The sequence below is a fragment of the Sycon ciliatum genome, chromosome 3 (assembly GCF_964019385.1).
Source record: "Sycon ciliatum chromosome 3, ocSycCili1.1, whole genome shotgun sequence".
Classification (NCBI taxonomy): domain Eukaryota; kingdom Metazoa; phylum Porifera; class Calcarea; order Leucosolenida; family Sycettidae; genus Sycon; species Sycon ciliatum.
In genome coordinates, this window is record NC_088645.1 from 7930794 (window position 1) to 7958293 (window position 27500).

General features: G+C 48.0%; 1 protein-coding gene and 1 long non-coding RNA gene across 2 annotated transcripts in view; both read right to left on the reverse strand.

The window, feature by feature from the left end:
• LOC135811311 (temptin-like) overlaps window positions 1-14894 on the reverse strand; it is a gene marked incomplete in the record, with an annotated part of 21632 nt that extends 6738 nt beyond the window's left edge. The window contains 7 exon segments of the mRNA XM_065324532.1: window positions 742-771; window positions 1732-1767; window positions 7779-7793; window positions 8717-8761; window positions 10540-10710; window positions 12627-12681; window positions 14715-14894. Coding sequence (XP_065180604.1) covers window positions 742-771; window positions 1732-1767; window positions 7779-7793; window positions 8717-8761; window positions 10540-10710; window positions 12627-12681; window positions 14715-14879 — 517 coding nt within the window.
• An 8764-nt stretch (window positions 14895-23658) lies between these two features.
• On the reverse strand, window positions 23659-27178 carry LOC135811313 (uncharacterized). Its single transcript, XR_010552589.1, has 2 exons — window positions 26158-27178; window positions 23659-24204 (listed from the first exon to the last, which is right to left on the reverse strand). It is a non-coding gene; the product is annotated as an uncharacterized LOC135811313 (long non-coding RNA).
• Window positions 27179-27500: the final 322 nt, after the last annotated feature.

A 27500-nucleotide genomic window follows, 5' to 3' on the forward strand; every position in this document is an offset into this window, starting at 1 on the left:
ACTCTCTCTCTCTCTCTCTCTCTCTCTCTCTCTCTCTATCTATCTCTCTCTTGTATGTCAGTACATGTACGTTCAGTTAATTCCGAGACCGGAATCCGGAATGGTCGGAGGAGTGCACTGCGCCTGACCAGCAACGCTCTTGCAGCACCTACTACTCCTTTGTTGTCTTTGTACTTTTACTTTGTCTCTTTCAGTACCCCCATTATTTTGTAGGGATGTGCACATAGTAAAGTAATAATAATAATAATAATTGACGACTACACCATAGCTCAGTGGTTAGAGCATCGCTGGCTACAAGCGAGGGTCCCTGGTTCGAGTCCTGGTGGTGACAGTCAATTTTTTCTTCAGACTTTTCCCGTTTGTCTCTTTCCCTCAAAACCAGTTAAAATACCAGTAATAATAATTATAATAATAATTATAATAATAATGTCATCAACATACATGTACATGTACATGCACCACCACGCCCACTGATATGCCATTGCACATCAGCACTCACCACATTCTCATTTCGAACTCAGGCCAGTGGCCACGTCTCTCTCGCCCGATCACTCTAATCACTCTACAGCTTACTTGTATGTTTTCGATTTTGACCGCATGCTACGAGGCGAGGAGGCATAGTGCTCCTGACTACAACCATAACTCGGTTGGCAGAGTCCCGGCCGTCTTGTAACATGCTGTCGAAATAGAAAACATGTTAAACTATCAAGCAAGGCTTCTATATAATTATACCAAGCTTACTTGTAGTAGCAGGACCGGTCGTTGCAGCCCCTGATCACAATAAGCACAGCAGCACAGAGAATGACAATCATTTTTTACTATCATTCACAAACCCAACTCGTAAAATAAATAGTTATGTGGACAAAAAAAACAGGTACTGAGTAGAGGCTGCACTGGGCAGCAATGATAGGCTTCTTGAGTTTTCTACTCCCTCAAAACTACGTATTTTCAATCTTTTCCTTATCACATTCTTTAACGAAGTGGTGATATTGGAAGGGGAGTCCCCGTTCGAACATGGCTGCTCATGAACACAGCACAGGGTACTAGGGGTATCCACCATTACACCGCCATGTTCTCTGTTCATTCAGCTATCACAAGTCACACGCCTCCAAGTCTAAACTGTCTTGTCTGGCTCGGTAGGTCACAGTAAGCCGTAAACCAGTACTGCGTGTCTCAACTTACACACGTGTGGGAGGCAGCGGATGTCTGCTGTGTGTGCCGCCAACATTCCACTTGGGGTGACAGAAATGATAGCAGTCAGATTCAGGGATAAAGGGAAAGTTCACCCAAAATGAAAACTTCATAACCAGTAGCGAAAAATGCACTGATTCCAATGTTGAAGGTCCCAGGTTGATCGAAGCAGCCGTTCCCGAGTTACTAGTATACCAGCTTGAAATTTGCACTAAATTTGGTGACATCATGATGACGCCATTAAATTGCCCAGACTAGGCCGGATTTATGACGTCAGAGAGATAGACGTTGTATGGGAGTAGAAGGGGAAATTTCAGTATTTTGGCTCTCCATTGTCCCAAAGAAGTCAGATCTCTTTCAAAATTCGGTATGGGACATACATGTATGCCACCCTACCGGCATCCCGACAGGAAAAAATTCGAGTATGACGTTCATTGTTGCAGAGAAACAAGAAAGAAAGGGTTTTTTCCCCGTCTACTCCCATGCAAACTCAGGATCATGTCTCTTTCGTCTGATCACTCTAACCACTGTATCACTAACCTGTAGTAGCACCACTTCCACCAGTCGGTGCGGTCACTAGTCACAATAAACACATCAGCACAGAGAATAAAAGGGGGTTTGTCAACAGCGACAACCGCTCTGCTAGTATTCAGTTGCTATTCAGTCGGCGCGTGCGCTGGATGAAAATTCTTTTATCAGTGATAATAATAATATATTATTATTGACGTTTCGTGCCAGTCACCCATCGTCAGAACCACAGAGAATGAGGCGATCAATAGGCTTCTCTAGTCATTTACTCTCTCAAAACTACATATTTTCAATCCTTTTTTACTTTTTTTTTAAGAACTTTGAAACCCCACTGTAGCCCTGTCAAATTTTCAGTACACCCAACTCGCAACACACACAAGCAGTCCTTGGCTACACCACATACAGTCAATTGTCCAAATTTTTCACCCAGGACGGCATCATCAGGATATAGTCCTTTTTACTTGTAAGTTTTTATCAGATCCTTGAGTGCACTCAGAGGTGACATTGGAATGGAGAATCCCCGTCCAAACATGGCTGCCCATGGACACAGCACAGGACCTAGGGGTCTCCCCCATTACACCGCCATGCGCTCTGTTTGTTAAGCTATCGCAAGTCACACGCTCTAAGTTTAAACTGTCTTGTCTGGTGGTGTATCCATATATGTTCTGCCTGTTGTACGCATTGCCCTTTTGCACTCGCGTGTGTACGCATACTAGTACACACATGCATCACGGTTTTCTGCCTGTCCTTTGCTATGGACAAGAAGTCTTTTCTCTTTGTCTTCTGAAAGATAAGTCACAAACCCTACCTCGTGTGTTTGCGTTTGTTGACACAACATGGCGCAGTGAACGTCTTACTTTACCTGTAGTCTTAGTATACTAGTAGTTCCATTGCAGTTGTAGAGTAGCCCACCTGTAGTGTTGCTCTCTGCCCGTTTTCGTTTCGCTTCGAAAATTGTCCGTTTCGAAGTTCTAGAATTTTTTCGTAGCCTTGTAGTACGATATCGATAGTTGTGATTTCGCCATGGCGGATGGTGCTAAGTCACAGCCGGACATCAACCAACTGGTGCAGCTGATCCAAGCTCAAGTGCAAGCATCTGCCCAGCGCGATGCGCAGCTCCAAACTCTGTTGCAGTCAATGTCGCAAGGATCATCAAGCAGCACGAGTGCACCTGCTTCGTCTGCTCCTGCTCCATCCACCAAGCTCGTCGCTGTGGATCGGCCCATATTGTTGTCGTCGGCGAATCTAGCTGAATTTGTATCGTGGAGCGAGGCCTGGGAGGACTACTCCCGGTGTCAGCTGTTGTCAGCGCAGCCCCGCGAGACAAGGATGGCCGCGTTTAGGCAGGCCTTGGATGAGGACCTGCGACGTTTCGTTCGTGAAGGTGTGATTGTGGTGCCAAACACCCATGATGTCCCGGAGGCCATGGTTGAACTACGCAAGTTCATCCGGCGCCAGCGCAACCCCCTGCTGGACAGGATTGAATTTTACCGCCGTGCCCAGCAACCTGGAGAGACGTTCGACGCGTGGTACACATCCCTGAGGGAGTTGTTTCATGCGTGCAACTTCTCCGGGTTGGATGTCTGTTCGACATGCTCAGGGCGTATGTGTCAAACATGCCAGCAGTCGCTCCAGGCTAACACGGATGAAATTCTGCGAGACCGCATTGTTACCGGCATCCTGCAGGATGACGTTCGACACAAGCTGCTGGCAATGAAGGATCTAACCCTGGCAACCTGCGTCGACCTATGCCGCGGCGAGGAGGCTGCCAGTCAAACCTCGTCACGTATCCCCAGTCAGGCCACTGGAGACGCGTCCGTGAGTGCCGTTCGTTCCAGCTATAAGAAGCAGAAAGGAATGGCATCCAAGCAAGCTCGAGCACCCGCAGCCAAGGATACCAAGTCTGGCAGCAAGCCCTCGCCGGACAAGTGTCCCAACTGTGGCCGCACCGCTCATAGCAAGCGACCCTGCCCTGCTGCGGATCGCAAATGCAATGGCTGCCAACGCACCGGTCACTTCTTATCCATGTGTCCGTCTGCTTCTAAGAGGACTGTCGGTCAGCTGAAGCTGCAACGTGCCGCGTCCTCCCGTGAAGGGGCTACCATAGCCGTCAACACGCAGCTCGTGTCTGCCGACAAGCCAACCAGTTTGCGCTGGCTTCCTGACACCGGCAGCGACATCAACGCTATTGGCCCTGCACACCTCGAGCTCCTCGGAGACTTTATTGAGAATCTGCCTACCGACAAGGATGTTGTGCGCACCGCTGATGGCGCACCCTTGACCAGTCTTGGCAAGATCCAGGCGACCTTGACGCTCGATTCCGTCACACACGACACCACACTGCACGTGTACAAAGGCCTGGATGAGGCACTGCTATCCCGCCAAAGCCTCTGTGCCTTGAATCTGTTGCCTGCTTCTTGGCCCTCCGTGTTTGTCCGTTCTGCCCGTACTGAACCCAACACGGCCCGGCAGCTCCAACAGCAGCTTCTGGAAGAGTTTGCCGACGTTTTCGACAGCTCACAGCTTCCACCAATGGATGGTCCGCCCATGGACATTCAGTTGGAACCAGGTGCAGAACCCAGCTGCGTCCGCACTGCTCGCACCATACCGTTTGCCTACCGGGATCAGATAAAGTCCCAACTGGACAGTATGGTCGATGATCGCATTATCGAGCCAGTCACAGAACCCTCTGCGTGGTGCCATCCGATCGTTCTCGTTGAGAAGAAGGGCACAACTGAGATGCGACTGACTGTGGACCTTCGAAAGCTGAATGATCAGGTACGCAGACCCACCCATCCTGCTCGTACACCACATGACGCAGTGGCAGCCATCGGCAAAGCCCGCTACTTCACGAAGCTCGACGCCCGACATGGCTATTGGCAAGTCCCGCTGTCCGACGATGCCAAGCCGCTCACCACCTTTATCACACCGTGGGGGCGGTACCAGTTTCTTCGCAACCCGCAGGGCCTTGTCTCGGCTGGTGATGTATTCAACTCCCGTACCGACGCAGCGTTTGATCGCCTCACCAACTTCGTAAAAGTGGTTGACGATGGTCTTGTGTACGATACGGAACTGACGACTCATTTCACCCACGTTCGTGACGCTCTGCTCCGCGCCCGTCAGCACGGCATTACCCTGAGCGCCAAGAAATTCGTCTTCGGCGTCCCAGAAGTCGACTACTGTGGCTACCACATCAACACGGATGGTTACACCGTTGACAGTGACAAGACGGCAGCCATCACTGATTTCCCAGTACCCGTTAATCGCACTGACGTCCGCTCATTCTTCGGGCTAATCAATCAGTGTAGTGATTTCTCGCCCCGTATCGCACAGCTCAGCGACCCGCTTCGCCCGTTGCTGAAGTCCACGAATGTGTTCCTGTGGGAGTCGGCACACACTGACGCGTTTAACGCCGTCAAAGCTGCCCTGGCTTCTCCCCCGATATTGTCGTTCTTTCAGCCTGGCCGACCGCTTCGGTTAGAAACTGATGCGTCCGTGAAGAACGGACTTGGTTATGTTTTGTGGCAGCAGCAGGGCGACACCTGGTGCATACTCCAATGTGGAAGCCGGTTCCTCTCTGATGCCGAGACGAGATACGCCGTCATTGAGCTTGAATGCCTTGCGGTTACCTGGGCAGTACGCAAGTGTTCGATCTATCTCTCCGGTGCTCGGTTCGAAGTTATTACCGACCACCGCCCGCTCATCCCTATTCTGAACTCCTACTACTTGGATCAGATAGAGAATCCCCGGCTGCAGCGGCTCGTCCTGAAACTTCGGCCCTATCAGCTACACGCAACCTGGCGGAAAGGCACGGATCATGCTTTCCCTGACGCTCTGTCCCGCCATCCAGTCAGCGACCCCTGCCCTGACGATGAACTGGGTGAGAGTACTGTCTCTCAGGGCGCTGCTATCCGTGTGTGCACGCTTGATACGTCTGGTGGCCTGAAGTACCACGCGCTCCGCTCCGCCGCCCAGGCCGACGCTGACTACCAGTGCCTAGTTCAGTTCATCGTGTCTGGTTTCCCTGCTAAGAGGTCCCTCATGCCTGAGTCACTCCAGCCGTACTGGAATGGTCACGAGCACCTCTCTATTGACAGTGGTTTAGTGATGAAAGGACCCCGTCTCTTGATTCCCGTCGCTCTCCGGCAGCGTGTCTTGTCTGATCTGCACGCATCCCATCAAGGATTGACGCGCACGAAGTCCCGTGCCCGGCAGATTGTATTCTGGCCACGATTGTCAGCCGACATCGAGCATGTTGTCCGCAGTTGTGACAAGTGCCGCCTGCACAGCGCCTCACAACCGAAGGAGCCACTCCGTGTGGACGATCGTGCTCCAGATCTGCCATTCCAGCATTGCAGCGCCGACCTGTTTGAGTGTGAAGGCCTGCAGTATCTAGTGTATGTGGACCGACTAACCAGCTGGCCCTGCGTTGCCAAGCTCGGACGCACTGCCTCCTCTGCAGACGTCATTCGGTCTCTTCGCCGCTGGTTTCCTGACATTGGTGTCCCCGAGGTACTTACCAGTGATGGTGGCCCTCAGTTCCAGTCCCATGTGTTCGCTAAGTTCTGTGATACCTGGCACATCCGTCATGCTAAATCCTCTCCCCATTATCCGCAGTCGAATGGGCTTGCCGAGAATGCCGTGAAAGCCATGAAGTCGCTAATTCACAAGACCACTAGTAATGGCGACCTCGACGTGGATTCCTTTCAACGTGCGTTGCTTGAGTGGAGGAATACCCCGAACGCCACTGGTCAGAGTCCAGCCCAAGCTCTCTACGGCCGGCCTCTGTCGTCTTTTGTGTTTGCCCACCATTCCAGCTTTGCTCCTGCATGGCAAACACACGCTAATGAAGTTGACCAGCGCTCATCACACTACCTGGAGTCGACTCAGCAGCATTACAACCGCTCTGCTCGGTCCCTTCCTCGTCTGTCTCTTGGAGCACATGTCGACATCCAGCATCCCCGGACCAAGTTGTGGTCAGCTCATGGCTCAATCGTAGCCATTGGTCAGCACCGGGACTACTTGGTGAAACTTCCAAGCGGCCGCATCTATTGGCGCAACCGCCGTTTCCTCCGACCAAGAGTCTCTCCTACACCCCCGCCAGCTGCAGCCGTCCCTACTGTTTATGCTCCAGACGCGGCACAAGGCCAGACACCAGTTGCCTCTATTGCCCCTGGTGTACATGCCCCAGCACAGCCTGCACCACGCCGCAGTCATCGCCATCGGCAGCAGAATGTCCCGTTTAATGTGATATCCACACGCGGACAATCTTATGACTGATGACTTTGTCCTCATTCTGTTTCTGCTCTTCTGCCGGACCTATGACTGTTGCTGTTACTTATGCACTTCATTGCTGCTGTGTTTTTTTTGTTTTTGTTTGTTTTGATCAGATAAATATGTCTTTTATCTCAGAAGGGGCGTGGTGTATCCATATATGTTCTGCCTGTTGTACGCATTGCCCTTTTGCACTCGCGTGTGTACGCATACTAGTACACACATGCATCACGGTTTTCTGCCTGTCCTTTGCTATGGACAAGAAGTCTTTTCTCTTTGTCTTCTGAAAGATAAGTCACAAACCCTACCTCGTGTGTTTGCGTTTGTTGACACAACATCTGGCTCCGTAGGTCATAGTAAGTCGTAAACCAGGACCGCATGTCTCAACTTACGAACATGTAGGGGGCAGAGAATGCCAGCTGTGTGTGCCGCCAACATACCACTTGGGGTGATAGGGGGGCGGGGGGGGGGGTGGGGGGTCCCCGTCAAAGCCTTTTCTTATTAGGCGGGGTACAGAACTGTCTCTCTCTCTCTCTCTCTCTCATTCCCTCTGTGGTTCACATGTATCAAAGGAGGCGATGCCGCCTGTTTGTGGTGCGACGTTAAATATGCTGCTACAACAATTGCATTAAGCAGCACCGTGGGAGTATAGTAGGAGAAGGAGGAGGAGGAGGAGGAGGAGGAAGAAGAAGAAGAAGAAGAAGAAGAAGAAGAAGAAGAAGAAGAAGAGGAGGATGAGGAGGAGGAGGAGGTAATGAAGGTTAGACATGACACGGAACCCTTACTGAATTGTGAGACCGCTGCATTGGAATACAAAACCCAGACAGGCACAGAAATACAAAACACATGTACATTCAAAACTGGCACACATCATCACATGTGCGTAAGTATAATAATTATAATAATAATCTTTATAAAATTTTTGAAGGACGCTTCACGCAGCTTCATTATACTTGAATCGTTTGCAGGCAACCTGCCTACACTCAAGAGCGCACTGCATTTCACACAAATCCATTAGAAGTATCGTTACAACGTAATTGCAACGTAATAATCTTTATAAGTATGCAATCTACAGAGCTGTTTCGATCGATTTCACAACCGTCGCGAAAATCGCGAACGTTTAAGGATCGCAAAGATTTCTGGGTTTGCAGTACCTGGAACAAGCCTTCAGTTAATATTCTGATTAGAATTATAATATTTACTTCATTGGAGTTAATGAAGTTCTCGTGCGAAGTTCAATGGAAGTTGTCGATGGCAGAACATGCAACCGTGTTTACAGTCCATTCATAAAAAGATGGGCCCTGGCTCTGGCGAGCTCCCGAATTTGGCGATTTTTCGTGATTTCATCGTACACAGTGCAGTGCAGTGCTGCAAACTTTGAAATTTGAAAAAGTGTCCAAAAAGGGTGCCTGAACTGGGGTTCGAACCGCAGAATGCACTGTTGCAGGCGGGGTCAAACGGCCTGGATTTTGATGGTTTTTCCCAATTCAGTGCTTTTTGGGGCAAAACCTGGCCGAAATCCTATTCTTGCTATGGCTTGTTTTGGACAAAAAAAACTTCAGAAACATAATTGGAAGAGGATTCCATAGGGGATTGCCAAACAAATTCTTAAAAAACTCAAAGTCTGACCCATTTATGGCCAAAAGCTAGGAGTCCATCTTTTTCTGAATGGACTGTAGAAAAGAGTTTCGTCATTTCCTGGGAGCGAGCTGAGGTCACTTACGGGAAGACAAGCAGAATGGATCGGCAGCTGTTGAGCAGGCAAATCCTGCAACAAGAACACCAAACATAGGACATTCATAAATCTCAGAGTGAATTGGAAAGGGGAACGTCTGAAAAGCATAGGGCATTTACAGGGGCATCAGAACTGGTGCCGAAGGTGCGACCAAAGCAGCACCAATAATTTCATATCGTGATTTTCCAAGCAATAAAACATAGGCTATTTGGCCCGAATTTTCAAAAAAAAAAGAGGACTAACCCCTCCCCCCCCTCATCATCGCACCAATGTCGAATATCTTCCCACGCCCTTAATTCACAAGGCAGTTTTCAAGGTGCGCAGACGTGACCCAAAACCATAACATCTCCACAGGTTTTGGACGAACGTGTTTTTTTTTAGCAATTTTACAGTTGGAGGGTGTTCACACTCAGCAGCTGAAATGAGCATGCAACAGTTCCAGTGGCGTAATTATATAAAATAAAAAAGTAAATGATCGTGTTCGTTCCCAAAGGGAACTCACGATGGCCGCTGACACCCGGTAAATCTAGCCGCAGATGCAGCGTCTAATGGTAGGGGTAATGGGAAAAAGCCTCACAACCACTGGCACAAGTGCCGAGAAACCCCAGTAGCTGTATCCATGTACCCCTTGTGCCTGGCCACAAGTTGTTCCCAATTGACTGTGGGCAGCAGCACGGCTGGAAAACCCGCTCCCAGGCAGGATTTGAACCAGGTACCTCGAGTATCTCAATCAAAGCCCTAGACTCTCATAGTGTGCTAGCTCGCGGTAACGCGTTGTTGGCTTGCCTCACACCAGCGCAGGTTCCGTCCCGGAGCCTTGTCTTGTCTTGTCGATGACTAATATTAGCAAAGTCAAGTAATTATATCTATTTACCTGTGAGTGTGGCCACAGGCACATTGGCAAGCCAACCCAATGCCTAGGTGATCGCATGTCGCAGCATATTCCGCCAAGACTAGTCATGGCCGCAACACCAGGTGTCGACTACGTCAAACCCAGGAGAGGAAGACCGCCCAAGCAGAAGGCACTGGCAACAGCCCTGACAAAGCCAACTGTCACCGCTTCAACCATCATACAGCGTGTCGGCTCCAAGAAGGTGCAGACTACAATCAGCGCTCGCCGCAGTACTCGGCTACTACAACAACGCCATGAGTTGCACGGACACCGACCAGGAGCCCATCGGATCAGGTAGCGCAGACTAACCCTATCCCGAGTACTAGTAAGTGTGAACCCAACCAGCGTGATTCACACAACCCATCAGCTGTGAAAAATGATTCTGCAATAACTACACATCTGATCATGTCCCCTTCTTGCCTGAATGCAGTATGTAAGAATGTTCCAGAGCACTTCAAGATTCACGCGCGCGCGGGCGAGCAGCAAATGTCACCTAGATGTGCTAGAGGCTGTTTACATTGCCAAGCTACAACCTGAGCTGTGTAGACAGAAGGAGTTTGTTAGGAAGCTAGAGCTATTTTGACTTCCCACCTCCCTGTTATAGTGCGTGTACTCTTTGGCGCAACTCACACTATCACTCAGCCTGTGTACGTTTTATCACAGTTTTTCCGCCAATATGCTGTATAAATTGACATCGCTGTGCTTCGTCACACTATCACCATGTACTGATTTTGAAGAGTAATGGTACGAAAGGCCTTATCAGATTTTCAACTAGCTTCGTGCCCTCGTCTCTTCATGTGCTGATATGTTTCCCTCGGACTAAGTCTCTATTTAATTTTTTGCTTTATTTTTACTTTATTTTTCCTTTACATACCACAGTAGTACAAAGTCATGTATATGAATAAGACCAATGGCTTACCTGGGTGGCTAATGCCAGTGGTGATTAATGGCGTGCTACCCTGTATAAAGGTGCAGTTGGGGTCTCCAAGCTCCGCTCCGTTAGCAACGCCATCACCGTCACTGTCCGCCATGCAGATCGTCTCGTTCCATATTCCTCCAATGGTATGGAAGGCCTTGCCAAAAGGGTTTCCTGTCAACAATCATGACGATGATGACCGTGGCAATGAAGACAACAACACCAGCAACAACGTCAGCAACATCAGCAACAACAACAACAGAGTCCTAGGGGAAGCAATTTTCCCGGAGCATAGTGAACGAAAACTGAGCAGTAGGGTTCTCAATAATTATTATTATCATTGGTAAGTGTGAGGAGAAACTGTGCAGCATTCTCGGCACGGTTTGCACTACCTTCATACTAGCAGTTGCAATACGGTGGTTTCACATCTATCACCTGACACATTATGGGACAGCAACGTTGGTTCTAACCCCACTCAACCCCTGCATGTATCATGTGTATGGGTCACACGATGTCCGTCATGTCGGTTCCACTGTCCACATGATCACCAATAATTGACACCATGCTCACCTGCCGCACAAATTTAGTCACGTGACAAAGATGTGAAACCACTCTAGCTAGCCTAGGTGGGGCATCTGTCCTTGGCGTGCAATGGTTTATTTTTTGGATTTTTGTTAATGTCCATTACCTATCCCTAGGACTTGCAAGTCCTCTTCTGCGAGATCGCTTTACCTTGCGCGCCCATGGTGCCCACACTGGCAGCCACCATCCGTGGCCAAGTCCCAGCTGCTCTTGTTCTGCCCTCTGCTAACACCAGATATGGCTTCAGTGCGATTTCGCACCTAGGCGCTGCCAGGTGGAACGCACTTCCACCGACTTGCTGCATGTCTAGTCCACCAGCTCCAGCGAACTAGTTCTAGGGTTCCCTGTAAAAAGGCGTCGTCAACGCCTGTTGGGAATTCCCTAGTAAAAATAGGAATATATGCAATCTATTGCCGGATGCGAACACCTGAAACACGCGACCGTGCCTGCAGGGCCAGCGTCACGTGACGAGATGCATCACTGATCAGCCAGTTTTGAAAGAGAAAATAACTACTGTATAACTACTGTAAAAGCCATACATGTAATTATAACCAAGTGCTAAGGCCACCTAGAATTAACGAGGAGAAATCTGTCGTCAAAATAGAAATCGTTATACAGAAATCGATGCGTATACTGTCCTATTGAGCGTTGAAGATGAGTGAGAGTCGTTAGTAGACTCGTTACCTTTGGTACACGTAAACTAGTCAATTTTGGGAAATGGTTATATATGCGCCTCGTTAGAATAATGGCTTTTACAGTACAAGTTTTCGTCCACGAAATCTTTCGTTATTTCACTCCACCAGCAGGCCTGTTACGTACTAAATTTCGGTTTTGGTCGAGGTCTGTCACCCAAACGTTCAGAGAAAACCTTTAGTTTGGTACACACTTTAGTTATTTTGTGCCCCCAATAGCCTATTAGACGAATATAAAAAAATATATAAAAAAATGTCACGGTTCGCGTGAGACTCGGCCAAAGGCCCAGTTTTCCGCATCCGCAGGAACGCCACCACCCTCATAGTGGGATGGTCTAAGACCATGATTGAGAAACAGAGGGTACCAGGTTCAAGTCCTGCTTGGAAGCGGAAGGATTTTTTCCAGCCGTGCTGCGACCCACAGTTAATTGGGAACTCGTGGCCTGGCACGAGGGAAACATGGATGCAGTGAATGGGATTTCGGTCTTTGACCACTTTGTGGTGGGTCTGATCTACTCACCTCCCACCGCTTAGGAGCTGCATCTGCGCCTTGATCCAAACGAATATAGCGAAAGTTAATTCCAAACGAAAATTTGTACTTGTGCAGTAAATAATATCGTTGAGGGAATGGAAAACGGAAAACGGAAAAGTCTGAATAAAAAATAGCCTGTTGCCACCAGGACTGGAACCAGTGACCTGCGCTCAAGGCCAGCGATGCTCTAAGTCTAACCACTGAGCTATGGTGTAGCTGTCATCCAAACAGAGACCGCTCAACATTTTCTTCAGACTTCGAGACTACAGCAGTATTGTTCGTACCTTTGCCGGATGGTGGCCCGGTGCAGCTAGCCACGTGTCCCACGGAATCACAGAATCTGTGGCCAGCCAAAAGCAACACACGAAAACACGGACATACACAACACGCGCACGTGCGTGCGTGCACAAACACATACGCATGCACACAAACACACGCACACAGGACATACACACACGCACAAGCAAGCAAGTAAAATGCAGGAGGTGGATGACAGGAACGCAGCGTGGACTAGACAAAGGGAAAGTAGAGACGATTGTCCAATATTCTGGTGGACGTTTTTTATTTTATTTTTTATTTTACGTATTAAACACGACTAAGCGGGGATCTCCACTGGAACAAGGTATTTCAAGGTACATTGTACACACGAGAGAAGGCGAATAGACGAACACAAGTTCGGCAAACACCAAGGACACAAAGAACGTTGGAAGGGTGCATGCCGCTGCGTGATGATCGCTGAAATGCATGAAACTTAGACGTTAGTTACACCTGCACAGCCTTTCGCCTCAGTTGTATGTGCATGCTGCTCTGCACATTTATTTTGACTGTGTGCATTGAGGGCTCTGCTTCGAGCTCCCTCGACTGCCCGTGTTAGTTTTCCTACGTATACCCGAGGCACAAAGTATTGCTACTTTTGCTGTTTATTTCTGTACGACGTCATTACTGTTCCTTTAGACCGCTGCCATGGGATGCTGCACTTGCTACAATCGACAACTGGTGTGAACTACGACAATAATTGGGACATTGATCCACGGCCCATAACGATTATTTATTTATTTATTTATTTATTGCATCGTCATCTCGTGGCAAGCAATGCCAATATTATTGAATGAGAGAGGGGTGATAGCCAAAGATGTAGCGGATCGACGTTAGGGACATTGATACGGACATTAGTCCGCGGCCCATTAAAATGTAGCGGATCAACGTTTCCAAACTTTCCATGCTGACCGTACACAAATGTGTCCCTGACTGAGCTACTCCCGATGTTGCTAATGTCACATACACGAGTTCCACGACCGGATGGAGGTGTTATACCCAAGGCGAATGCCTTCATCACATTGAAGGACCACAAGGACAATTCCCGCTGAAACCTTTTTTTTATTATTATTCTTTATTTCCACGATGGCTCATGGCCAATAAGGAAGATAATATGATTCAAATCAGTCCAGAATCATATAAAATCAGTCTAGCAAGTAAGGAAACCAACACATTGCAGGGGGATGGGGTCACGATGGGGTACAGTGTGAGCTACTACAGGAGCATATGGATGATAGAATGAGGCTAGACGCCATTGATTTAAACGCATGCTTGCTATTTGTTTCACGCAGGTCGGGGGGTAGTTGGTTGAAATTGTGAAGGGATAGGTTGATGGGTGAGTTGGTGTGTCGGTATGTGTGTGATGTTCTCAATGTGTATGTTCTCATGTGTCGTAGTGCATATGGCTGCTCTGTGATTGGTCGTGCAAGGTGAGGCTGTTGCAGGTGAAGGGGAGCGCGGATGTACTTGATGTTGTGGGCAAGAGTAACCTGTCGTAAGCGTTGCCGGGAGACTAATGTGGGGAGTTGGAGATGATGAAGAAGTGAGCTGTGATGGACTGGTGCAAAAAGGGGGATCCGCAGGCAGATACGGGCTGCTCGTCGCTGAACGCGTTCTAATTGGTCCTTCTGTGTGCGGGTGGTGTTGGATAACACGAGACTGCCGTACTCTATAACCGGGCGAATGTAGGCGGTGTAGATTACGAGCAGACTGGGGGTGTTAAGTTGGCCTCGTGTTTTACGAAGTTGGTGAAGGAGTTTTTTGGATTTGTTTATTATGTGCGTGACATGTGAGTTCCATTGGAGGTTGTTTTGTAGTATGATTCCAAGGTGACGGTGTTCTTTGACTTGCTTTAGGGGTGTGCCATTAAGAGTGATGTTGAGTTGGTGGTTTGGTGTGAACGACAAGGTAACGGTCTTTGAGGCATTGACGAGGAGGTGCCATCTGCGCAGCCAGGTTGCGGCAGCTGAAACGGCTGACTGCAGGGACAACTCCGATGTCAAACGGCTCTGGTGTGTTGCGATGAGCGCCGTGTCATCTGCAAATTGGCTGCACTTTGTGTTCGAGTTAGTGCAGGCAGAGGGCAGGTCAATGGTGTAGATCAAGAACAGCAGGGGGCCTAGAACGGATCCTTGGGGCACCCCTGCTGGTATGGCTTGCCACTCACTGAAGGCGTCGCCGACACGAACACGTTGACGGCGATGGGTGAGGTAGCTGACCATCCATTGCAGGGCGGTATCTTACAATGTACTTCTTTTGCCGGTTCTATCTCCCATCTTGGTTGTAGCATTATACCTCAGCCATGACACTTACACTCCTATTACTCACAGGGTATTGATTATTGTCGTAAAATACGGTATTTTACGACGCCCTGGTATTGATCATTATTTTAGTACCGGTATTTGCAGCAAGGACCCCAGACACATTGTCTAAAGGTACAACCGTACATGCAAAGACAAGGCGGAGGCAGTGGGAAGCCAGTGGGAACTACATGTACATGTACATGTAGTAGACTTTATCATTTGGTCATCTTATTATGACAGTCGTCCAGCTCCTGTTGGTCATCTTTTGCATTATTTCATACCGCCATACCCTGGTACATATACCTTTCACTTCATCGAAAAATTCCTTGTACTTGAATTTGAAGTATGGACAAAACAACTACATGACAATTATTTTTATTGCACACAAAAGGCACAATGGAGTTTTTCAGAGTTGTCGCAACTCGGAGTTTCTTGCTCAATGCAATCATCAGGTGACAATTATTATTGTAGAGTTCTCTGCTTGCGTGATGGGCTTTACTGTACCAGTTGCTTGTAAAGGCTGGTGGCAAGTAATTAATTTCCCCATCCCACCACCAGTGCACTGGCTGAGAAAACCAATGGCAGGAAGGCTGGCAGGCTCCGCATCCCCGCCGCGCTGAATAGACTACTGCCGACGTGTCGCGCACAATCAGCTTGGTCAGTACGGTCAGTACGGTGGTGGCAGCTGAAATCCGACCTTTCATGTTCGTGCTCGTGTGCAGCACCGATGTTAGCAGTCTCTTCATGTATTTCGTAGTGTTACAACTTACAATATTTGCCAAGAAATCCGGCCAATGCTGCATGCATCGTAGTCGCTTACCATAAGCATTGACCGGATTTTTTTCGCGAGTATTGTACATTGTACAAGCACTTGCTGGGCGTTTGCAGTGTCTGGGGTCGGATTTCAGTTGCCATCACAGTACAGTAAAACCTGTCAAGGCGACCACTCGGATAAGGCGACCACTCGGATAAGGCGACCACTCGGATAAGGCGACCACTCGGATAAGGCGACCACTCGGATAAGGCGACCACTCGGATAAGGCGACCACTCGGATAAGGCGACTAGACGACCACTGGAACCAGGACCAAGGGATGCTATTTCCAGTCAATTGACCCTGGATAAGGAGACCATCTCCACGCTTTGAAGGTCCCTTGAGAAGTCGTCTTAGACAGGTGTCACTGTACTTGCTGTGTAGCGTGCAAACGGCGTCGCGTCATGACACATTCTTCTCCTGCTGACTGCACAGGCAGTGTTGAAGGGGTAGGAGAATATTGTTGTTGTGACTATTAATAGTAATACTTGTGTCACCATAGTCTTCCGGCATGCCAGGCCTGCGAGTGGCGACGTGAGAGATGTCAACCGAAGGCATTCTACTCATCAAAACCTACACAAGGCTACAGCTACACCATTATCATTCCATTGTAACGGTATACAGGTATGCAAGGCGATACACTGAACGTGCGCTACCGTTTCAGACATCGCAAAGCCTGGCGTCAAAATGTCACTGTGAGCTTTTTACAGTTAGATCTTGGTGTCACGTTGCGCGCACACTTTCAAAGTCTGCAATGGGCCGAGTGACTCAGTCGCAGGCAAGATCACGCCTAGATTGTTGGCATTGTCGCTCCGGCAAAGCACATAATTGCCACTACTACTGCTACTACAGTCCAGGGCCTGCTATAGAGCCGGGTCAGCCGGGTCACGCGCCCGGCTGGGGAACTGCACGACCTGGCTGAACAGATAACACCGGGTCCAGTCTGACCTGGCTGAAAAATGTCTCAAACTGACAATGGATTCCTAAAATACCGGTATTTTACGACTCGCGGACCCCATCTGTTGCAAATCTAGCACAATCGTAGATCTACACACTACAGTCTACAAGCGACAGAAACTCGGCTAGGGTCAACTGGTTCTAGCGCGATCTGGCCAACGGCGAGCAGGAAGTCAGGACATTCAAAGTCGATGGGGGCAGGCAGTCAAAAGCGGCGCGAAGAGAAAAAGAACTCACGCTTTGTCGTTTACCTTCTACGTTTGCGGGCAGGGACTTTGATAGTTCGCCTTGTTCTCTAAAATTTCCGATTTCCGGTAATAAATTCGCCTTTCTGTTTTCCTGCGTTTTGAGCAGGCTTTTTGGTTGTTTTTCTGCCGGATGATCTGACCCGGCTTGACCCGGCTGGCCTGCATGCGCCAGGTACACTCTGACCGGGCTGTGTTGAATGTCTAGAGCAGGCCCTGTACACTACTATCACAACTCGGGCATAAAGTCCGTCTCTGAACATTCGCCAATCGCCAAAGTTTCCTATAACGTGAGCACTTTGTAGCGACTTTTATCGACTTCGAGCAGGGATACATCTCGCTCGACCACTGCTAAAACTAGTTTGAGGATGGTGCCGACGTTTGGACTCTGATTATAATGATCCAGCTTCGTAGGAAGTTACTATTTACTGTAAAACGACAAACTTTCGCGGCGGCTAAATTTAGCGTTTTGGCAAACTGGACCAGTTAGCGGCGATTAATTTTAGCGATTTTTACCTTCCACCGAATATCAAAGAATTTTATTTTACGAAGCCTCGGAGTGCTGGGCGCAGAGTGCATGAAGAATGAGAGAAGAAATCAAAGAATGAAAGTAGGAATCAAGGAATGTAAGAAGGAGTCAAGGCATCAAAGAGAACCATAAGGTAAGTACTAGTACTGGGAGAAAGGATGGCACGTTCGAAGAGGGATCATCGGAAGACTTTCTCTTCGAACTGCTGAGCCACTGCGATACTCATCGCGATACAATTCAGAAGACTTCTTCGAGCAGTACAACACTAAAATCTACGCAACAGCAAGCTGGCCAAACGCTCCAAGAAGTTCTACTACACTCTCCACAACACTGAGACATTCTCCAGTCGATCGTTTTATTCTCTTCTGGTTCAAGTCGCCGTACTCCAACGACAACTAATGTTTCAACGGTTACTTGCAAGACTGGTGTTGGTACGTAACCCGTCGTTGCAACAGCTGCGCACTTTGGTTGGACATAGCCGGCCGTGCAAGCATCGATCAGCGCTGTGAATGTACAGTCAGTGCAGTGAGTGATGCATGCGCATGTACGAGTACGAGTCGTACTGTTCAGATCTGTTGCAAAACGATCGATCGTAGATCTACAAATTAATTTCGCGTGTCAAACTTTCGCGATTCGACCCTGCTCGCGAAAGTCGCGAAAGTTAATCGCTCGCGAAAGTTTGTCGTTTTACAGTACCCTTTCTACCAGGGCTGGCGTCTAAAGAGGATGGGACAAGATACACCTGCAGGCATAACCGTCCAACTAGACTAGTCACAAAGCTTTAAAGAGTCTGACTTACGTGTTCGAGATACCGTATGGTGCAGGTACGCGTGACGACACGTTTTTGCTTCGGTCGCCGGCATTCGGAACTCGTGGCTGGTAGAAGAGGAAGGCAGCGGTGCTGTGCACTAGTAGTGCTCCGCACAGGGCAGCGATCCAAACCTTCATGATGATGCTTGCGCGAGTAATCTGCTAGCAATCAACTGAGCGAGTGTCTGGTAGTTGCGACGAAGCTAGGCGGCCAGGCAAACAAACTACAGAGCACAGTGCGCCGAAACCAATTCAACTGAATTCACTCAACAACACCCACACGACTCACGAAACGACCCGGCGTTGGATGGCAGCGCCCACGGCGCGTTGCCTGCGCATGAATGGTGCTGCGGTGATTTGCTCGAACATGACAGTAGACCGCCACGCACGCACGCGCACAGTCAGTAGGAGGAGTGCGCATGCAGCACAGACTGGTCTACAGACGAAAATATACAGTCCGGACTCCGGAAAGATTCAACGCATGTACATGTGCATGATAGCGCAGCACATGTACGTTTTATTTATTTTTATTCTTATTTTACTAGGGAATTCCCAACAGGCGTCATAGGGCTTGGCGGATAATGCCGGCAGAATTTTCGGCAGAAAACGCCTGTTTGGGGGGTCGAGCATATTTCGGCAGAACGGGGGCTGAAAAAGCATTCTCTGCCATGTCAAATGACAGTTACCACGGAATTGGCGTGCGACGTTCTGCTTTTGCAGCAGATTTGCCGCGTTCTTCGACACGCAGTCCATCCATCCACCAAATGTGGCCGGAACTGTTACTTTGCGGAAGGTAGCAGCCTTGAATGGCAGGCCAGTGGCAGAAGTCTACGAGTCGTAGATCTACATAATATGGCCCAGTTGCAGCGATTTTCGACCTTCGGTGAAAAAGCCCGCTGTGTGAAAAGATTCAAATCAAATCATCTTTTGCTGCGCAAGCCGGGCCGCGGACGGGCGTGGATCACGACACCATGTACCATGTACCAGTGAAGTCAGACTTGAAAATGTTCGCAAAACAAGCATTTTGTAACGAAGGTCGAAAATCGCTGCAACTGGGCCATATTATGTAGTGTGGCTAGCCTTCATCTGAAGTGCGCCTGCGCCGGCCACATGTGTTCTTCTTCATGCCTTGTCTAGTATTTCACATGACTCATCTTTTTAGATCCTGAACCCAATTATGTGTGCCAAGTGTATTTTTACATAACTGGATTTCAGCAGAAATTTCAGCAGAAAATGCACTTTCATGAGCAGAATATTAAGCAGACCGAAAAGCAGAATGAGGGATTCCGGCGAGCATTATCCGCCTAGCCCTAAGGCGTCATCGCCTAACATGCAGGTACTCCCTGTCAGAGAATAGAACAATCGTATGTCACAATCAGGGAGTCGTAAGATACGATTCCGGCTCCCTGGTCACAATATATGCACATGGTAAGTGTTGATTTAGTTTTTAGTTTTTTTTTCTTCTTTTTTTTGTCCGTCAAAAGTAGGGTCCAGCGGATAATGCCGCATTATATTTGGCATTATGAGACTATCCGAGCATCAGAGCATTATGGAACATTAGCAAGGAACAAGGCGAGCATTATGTAAGGTTTGAGCGGCGTAACGAGTTTCATAGAGGATAATGTCGGGAAATATAAGGTTTTTGGCAACAATCGGCTAAAGCCATGAGGTGCGATGCCATGTATTGTACCGGCACATACCTTTGTGATTTGTAGACACGTAACACATTTAGCGGTAATGCTACATTTACCTGACTTCATACATGTAATGCCATTGCTACATAAAGTCTTTATGTAGCAATGTAGTCAGGTAAATGTACAGGTGATGTAGCATGCCCAACGTTGCAACTGATGCTGTTACACATTATCCGGAACGATGATTTACGAGGAGTTCTTTTTTAGAAATCATGGAGAGCCATGGAGGAGACTGGACGTCCGCGAATGGAATACCAAAGAGGCGAAGAGGAGTTTCCTGTTATGCCATAGGCTCTGGCCATAGCATATCTCTAGCGATACTGAAGAAAACACTCATCTATTGATAAATTTGGACCTGGATGAATGAGCGGCTATATACAGAAAGAGCTTGTCCCAAATAACAGCCTTTGCCGAGTCTAAATCAGCAGGCTCGAAAAGAACTAGAATTTCTCGTGGACGCATTACCAAGTCGATTTGAGTGCTCAGGAGCGCCTGTCTTACTTTCCTGGTGAAGCACGTACAGTTCGTCGTGGACGATTGTAATGCAAGGCCTACAGTCAAGTGTTATCAGAAAAGAAAAGTATTGTGGCCAACCATTTGTCTCCACGCAACCTCAGGAAAAGAAGACAGCGCAAGCAGAGGATGTAGAGCGGCAAAACAACTTCTGACCATGTGTTTTCAGGACTTCCGCAAATGGGAGGGATCTCGATCTGACATCGCCTGTCGACTGGCTTCACGTGAGCTGTTTCAGATGAAGACTGACGTTTTTCACAGAGTGGAAGCAGTGACATATTGTCTGCAGGCAGGAACACCACTTCCCATGATATGCTTCCAGCATCCAAATGGCCACCAGCAATAATGGTTTTACCTCTTACTACATGGATAAGCAAGGGAAAAGATTCGATACACCCACTATTCAGCCACAGCCCTGCATCAAAGTTGCAATGGAGAGCAACCAATGGAGACTCGATCCAGCCGTATAGTGCTAAGAAGTGGTGGAGCTCATGAGAGATATTGTAGCAGCTTCAGAGGCAGATCGACTAAATGCGTCCTTTCCTGGAAGTTTGACAATGTGCAGCCTTTCTGCCATTTTTGTTCCAAACCAAGAGCATTATAGCTAGCCTTGTTGAAGCATTATAATCAGCATTACAAGGTAGTTGTTAGAGCATTTTGATAAGCATTATACGAACATTTTCGGAGCAGTATCCGCTGGACCCTAGTCAAAAGCCTTTTCTACGGGCAAAATAAACAAGAATTATTGTCGTGCAGGAAAATACTACAGGTGTAGCTACGATGTGTAAGACAAGCTCAACTGAAGATCACGTGACAAAAATGTTGAGAACTATGGTTACATGAATGCGCCATGCAGGATGTCCAAGGTTAGCCGAGCAAGCAGCACTCGGAGACCATCAGCGACGCGGAGCCCGTCGATAGTACAGTGTGAGGGCGACCGCGGTGAGCTCTGAGGCACGCAATGGTCGAGCGAATCAGCGCAAGGCCAAGCCGACACCTGATACAACGATTCATGACCCAATACGGCTCCTTCCGCTTCTCGCAAAGCATCGTGGCAAGGCGCTTGTAAAGTGCACTAGCAGCCTTTCCCTGCCCTCCAGTGGCGCTGAGCACGAGTGGTACAAACACTGCATGTTCGATCTCCCGCACACGCTCCGCGTATTGTCGGCGCTTCTCACCTTCGTGCTTGGCATATGTAGCGGAGAGAGAGTGAGCCTGATTTGAGCTAGCCAAAGGGTTGAACACCGGAACATCAAAATAGGCTTGCTCAAACCGGCCACCCCACACTCTCTCTCTCTCTCTCTCCCCCGTCTCTCTCTCTCTCTCTCCCCCGTCTCTCTCTCTCTCTCCCTCTCTCTCCCTCTCTCTCTCTCTCTCTCTCTCTCTCTCATGAGAGGCATGAGCTGTGAGTGGAGACGGTTGCTGGAGATGGATGGTGATGAAGGGAGAAGAGTTACGCTGCCTGACGACGCATGGGAAATTGTTTGATCCTGCAATTTCAGTTCGAGCGCGGTGGACTTCTAGACGATGTGTCCTGATGGCTGTTTTTCGACGCTTGGCCTATCGCTGATATCCCTGCGTGGAATGTTCTTCCAGTGGAGTCCAGGTGGGACTTCGGGTGCCCACACTCCATCACCTGGTTGATTGTTTCGGAACTGCAATAATACAGGTTCAAATAATAATTATTGTTTCCATTTTGTGCGTATCTCTTGTCATCTCTCTTTTCTTTACGTCGCACACCAGATGTACTACTATCGCTGTCTTTCTCCTGCTATCTCTCTCTGCTTGCTGTTTTTGTTTTTGTTGCCACTGCCCCTTGTCATACCCATGCTTGGGTGGAGGGCGGTGTGACCCATTAGGGTAGCTGTCAATACAGTACAGTACAGTACAGTGTGTGTGTATGTGTGTGTGTGTGTGTGTGTGTGTGTGCGCATGTGTGTGGGTGGGTGTTTGTGTGTGTTTATGAGTGTGTACGCATGTGCGAGTGTATGTGATTGTATACGTAAGGTTTGCTAGCGGACTATCTCTCATTCCAGCCATACTTGCTGCTGTCTTCAGATAATCACCTGTCCAGTGGACAACTGACGGACAATGACTGTGCAGGTAATGGGCCCATTGCACAATGACGTAATTTGTACCGCCAACACCCGCTCACTGCGCTCAGCCACCTGGGTATGGTCGTGTAGGCTGTCGAACAGTGCATTGGTGATGTAGGGTTGTGTGGGGTGTTGAGCAGTGCATTGCTGATCCCAGCGTACTCACATGCATTACTGATGCAAACCAGAACCAGAACCATCGACGATGGGCGACTGGCCCGAAACGTCATAATTTTTCGACATGGGTGGGTGGGTGGGTGGGTGAGTGCGTGCGTGCGTGCGTGCATGCGTGCGTGCATGCGTGCGTGCGTGCGTGTGAATTCAAGTAGTTTTTTATATTAGGGTAACTGATTCTGGTTTCACCATGTCATGAAGTTTGGCACATGACTGTGTCCTGTGTACAATGTTCTCTGTTCTCTGTGTACAGTGTGATGTGTGCTGTGCACAGGACCTCGCTTATTAGTATTAGTTAATGAATTAGTTAGTTAATTGAGTTGCCTGATGATCGTAGTGATACGTGAAACTCAGAGTTGCGACACAGCTTCCAATCTCTCTTGTGAAGTTTATGAATTATGATCTCTGGGCCATTGATTGTGTTATCTTATAATGAGACTGTTCTCGTAACAAGACTTTCAAGTAGTGATGCAATTAGAGACTTTTCAGAAAGTCTCACGTCCTAGGCATGCGGATCCATGTTCACTATTTGAGGGAATGGTGTGATTTTTGAAGCGAAAAAATCTTCCCGGGGGACGCACCAATGTCGGAGTCTGCTGCTAGCAATGCAAATGAAAACGTGCCCCTTTGGAAAAACGCATGCAAGATATCTAAATTCCAAATCCGCGTGGAAAAGGGGGGTTATCCTGCGGCATTCTCTGCGGTTACATTAAAAATCTGTGGCACGTGAGTGCAAGAGAGTTTTCGACCATTTTCGAGGGGTATGCCAATTTCAAGGTTCCCTTCAGAAACTTGTTCAAGGGCTTGGCACTGTCGATCTACACCCCAAAGGAAACCTACCTGCCAAATTTGAGCGAAATCGGAGAGATCGACTTGCACACATTATCTGGTATTCTCCGAAATGCTCTCTTAGAAAATCTTCCTGGGAGAAAAAAATTGTAATCCTTTTTTTAAACAGTTAGGAAGAAGACACACTTCAGGTCCTTCAGCAACAACATCTTGACCTTTACTGGTACATGCACATGTATACCTTCGAGCCTTGTCTTCAGGTGAGGTACAAGCAAGGAAAGGGAAACAAGTACAAGGGGTTACCTACGGAAGGCAGCCAAAAGGGCTCAGCATAAAGATGAACAGCTAAATCCAGAAACAATGATAATGAATGATGATGCGAGACTCTAGCATACAAAAAAGGTGAGAAAAGGGTGCAAGGGAGAAAAACACGTAACAAGTGAGTGTGAATATGCAACTATTGAAAATAATACTAAAATTAGAACTCCTTATTAGGGCCTTCTTCATAGCTGCTCCTGACGATGGATTCCGTTCCCACGACAAAGATGGCCACCAACATGAGCTGACTGTCATCTGGTTTACATGACCAGAGCCATCACTGCCCCCAGCAGCACCATGGCGATGCCTGCAGAAAGAGGAGGAGAATAGAGGTGAGACAGACAGACAGAGATAGATGGCAAATATACTTTCTCTCGCCATGTAAACTTGAAGCTGTTTGTGTTTGTTTTTAGGTGTCTATCTCGTTGCACCAGTCCTCTTACGATATTTACCCCCGCTCTGCATCATGCCGCACAAATGCTGCTACCCGCGGTCAGGCTTCAGCCGCTCTGACCCTACCCAGAGCTACGTCTCGTTACGGCCTGAATGCTATTTCATTTTTGGCAGCAGACAGATGGAACATGCTTCCACCTGGATGTCGTCAAGCTAAGCCCCTTTCTGCATTTGTCACAAACACCAAGCCATTCCTAGGGTTCCCAGTAAAAAGGCAACGCCTGTTGGGAGTTCCCTAGTACATGTAAAATAATAAATTCTACTACAGTAAAACCTGTGACTACCGACCACCCCTTGGTTCCAGCAAAAGCGGTCTTTAGTACCAGGTGGTCTTTAGTTAGAGGTTTGCACTGCGTGACCATAATCCCATTAGATGATATGTATATCAAAATGCAGCCAATACAATTCCCCAGAACTTGCGCAATACCATTCTTATTTTAGGTCAAACAACACTTGGAGAGAAAGACGGAGAGAGTCAGAGAGAGGGGGAGAGAGAGAGAGAAGAGTTTAATTTTTGCAGACATCAAATTCAGCTGCTACTTCTGAAGCCAGGAGTCAAACGCTCCCTGTGGAAGTTTCGTTTTCCGCTGGGCTTCAAATTTGTTCATGCAATCAACCGTACCGACTGTCCTTGTTGTGCAGACTTCTCGATTGCTTGAACACGATTCGTCAGCATCAGGACCTTGTGGTGCTGCATGGTTTATGGATTCCTTGATGCCACCGTCGATTCGTCTGTATGACTGGGGTGACAGAGAAGCGCAGTCTTCGTTTCTCCTCGGAGTAGTAACATCGATCAGAGAGCGCGTCCAATGCGCTCTCCAAGACGTTTCCTATCATGTTTATTCTTCACAGGGCTTGAAACTTTGACAGGTGCAGTGCAGTCAACACCGACTGCACAGTCAAAATGACCTGCGTTCATTTGTTCAGCTATAGTATCGAAAGATGCCTTTCAGGACCTTGGGAAAATCAGCAAAATTTCCAGAAGGAGCTTCGAGCAACATTTGATTTCCTACATCGCGGTCGCTAGTTACGGATCAAAAGTCGTCTTTGGGACAAGAAAAGGCAGTCGCTGGTCGCGTTCAGCAGGTAGTCGCTAGTCACAGTGCATTTTGAATGTGAGACCGTCCGTGCCTGGCGAAGTGGTCGGTAGTACCAGGCTACTCGCTAGTCACAGTGGTCTTTAGTAACAGGCTGGTCGCTAGTCACAGTGGTCTTTAGTAACAGGCTGGTCGCTAGTCACAGTGGTCTTTAGTAACAGGCTGGTCGCTAGTCACAGTGGTCTTTAGTAACAGGCTGGTCGCTAGTCACAGTGGTCTTTAGTAACAGGCTGGTCGCTAGTCACAGTGGTCTTTAGTTACACGTTTCACTGTACTAGTAAAAGTTAATCCGGGTGTGTGGCGTGACTCAAACTGATGGAATAATTCTACTTGCCGCCTAATGGTTTCAAAGACGATACACATAGGTAGAATCTGATAATGCTCAGGGACACAACCTTGGCCGTCAATACAAACACTATGGCATTGTATTATTCATTGGTTTTGAGGGGAAATTGTGTATGTTGTTATCAGACTTACGGTGTTGAAAACTAAAAACGAAAGGCAGCATAACCATTATTAGCACATGAAGCACAGAAGCCATTATAGTTTCGACTAGGCCTTTCGTACCATTACTCTTCAAGTCGAATACAATACAATGGAATGAAAGACCTAGTCGAAACTATAATGGCTTCTGTGGTTCGTGTGCTGATTTGCTGTCCTCCAACCGAGAATCTATACAACCAATATCCAGCAAAAAATGAATGACTTACTTGCAAACATGGCTGTTTCAGGATGGTGCGAGATTCGGTGATGACGCCGACACGCATTCATAGAGTGAAAGAGAAAGAAAGACGGACAGAAAGAAAGACGGACAGACAGACAGACAGACAGACAGACACATACTTAAAATAGATAGAAATGCTGACATTGAGCACACACGCAAATTACCGGTGACTTAGACATGGCACATTCTACGGCACTTGGGCCCTCACCCAGAACACAACCGATGCGCCTAAAGCCCAAATCTCAGTGCCTGGATACAAATCTGAACATGCTGCACACGGGTGAAAATATCTGCATGAGATCTGATCATCATCACCTTCACATGCAGAAAATGACAACAATCGCTGATCATCTGGATTTTATTCTGAAAGCATGAGCTAGATTGTGAGGAAGAGGTTGTTGCAACTGAAAAAATGAACTTGATTGCCCTCCTAAGCATATGTAAGAAAAGGAGGTTTGTCAACTGAAAACCACTATATTCAGTTGCTATTCGCAATCTGCGCATGCGCTGAATTACAAATTATTTTATTGTGATGTTAAATTATGGACGTATCCGCCCAGTCAGCCAAAGTCAGAACCAAACATATGCAACTGAGGAACACTGTCTGTGGCCTAAAATTCGACCATAGGATCGGGCAGAAGCATGCAGTTTTGCAACATTCACACGTACAAGTACCTTGGCCAGCTGTAGATGATGCCACGGCAGAGTGGGATTTCGGTGTGCAGGCGAGTACATGTTTGCATTCACACATGCACGCCCAAGCATACATACACGTACACATACATGCACGCATAAGCATACAGACATACACACATACACATACATACACACATACACATACATACACACATACACATACATACACACATGTGTGCATGTGCACACGCACAAGCACACACATGCATGTGCATACGTACACGAACACGAAACACACACACACACACACACATACACACACACATACATACACACACACACACACACACACACACACACACACATACATACACACACACACACACACACACACACACACACACACACACACACACAAGGACACAACTATTGAGTACATCTATGTAGAGTAAGACATCCAATGTCCATGGCCATGATCACAAAGACATCCAATGTCCATGGCCATGATCACAAAGACATCCAATGTCCATGGCCATGATCACAAAGACATCCAATGTCCATGGCCATGATCACAAAGACATCCAATGTCCATGGCCATGATCACAAAGACATCCAATGTCCATGGCCATGATCACAAAGACATCCAATGTCCATGGCCATGATCACAAGACATCCAATGTCCATGGCCATGAT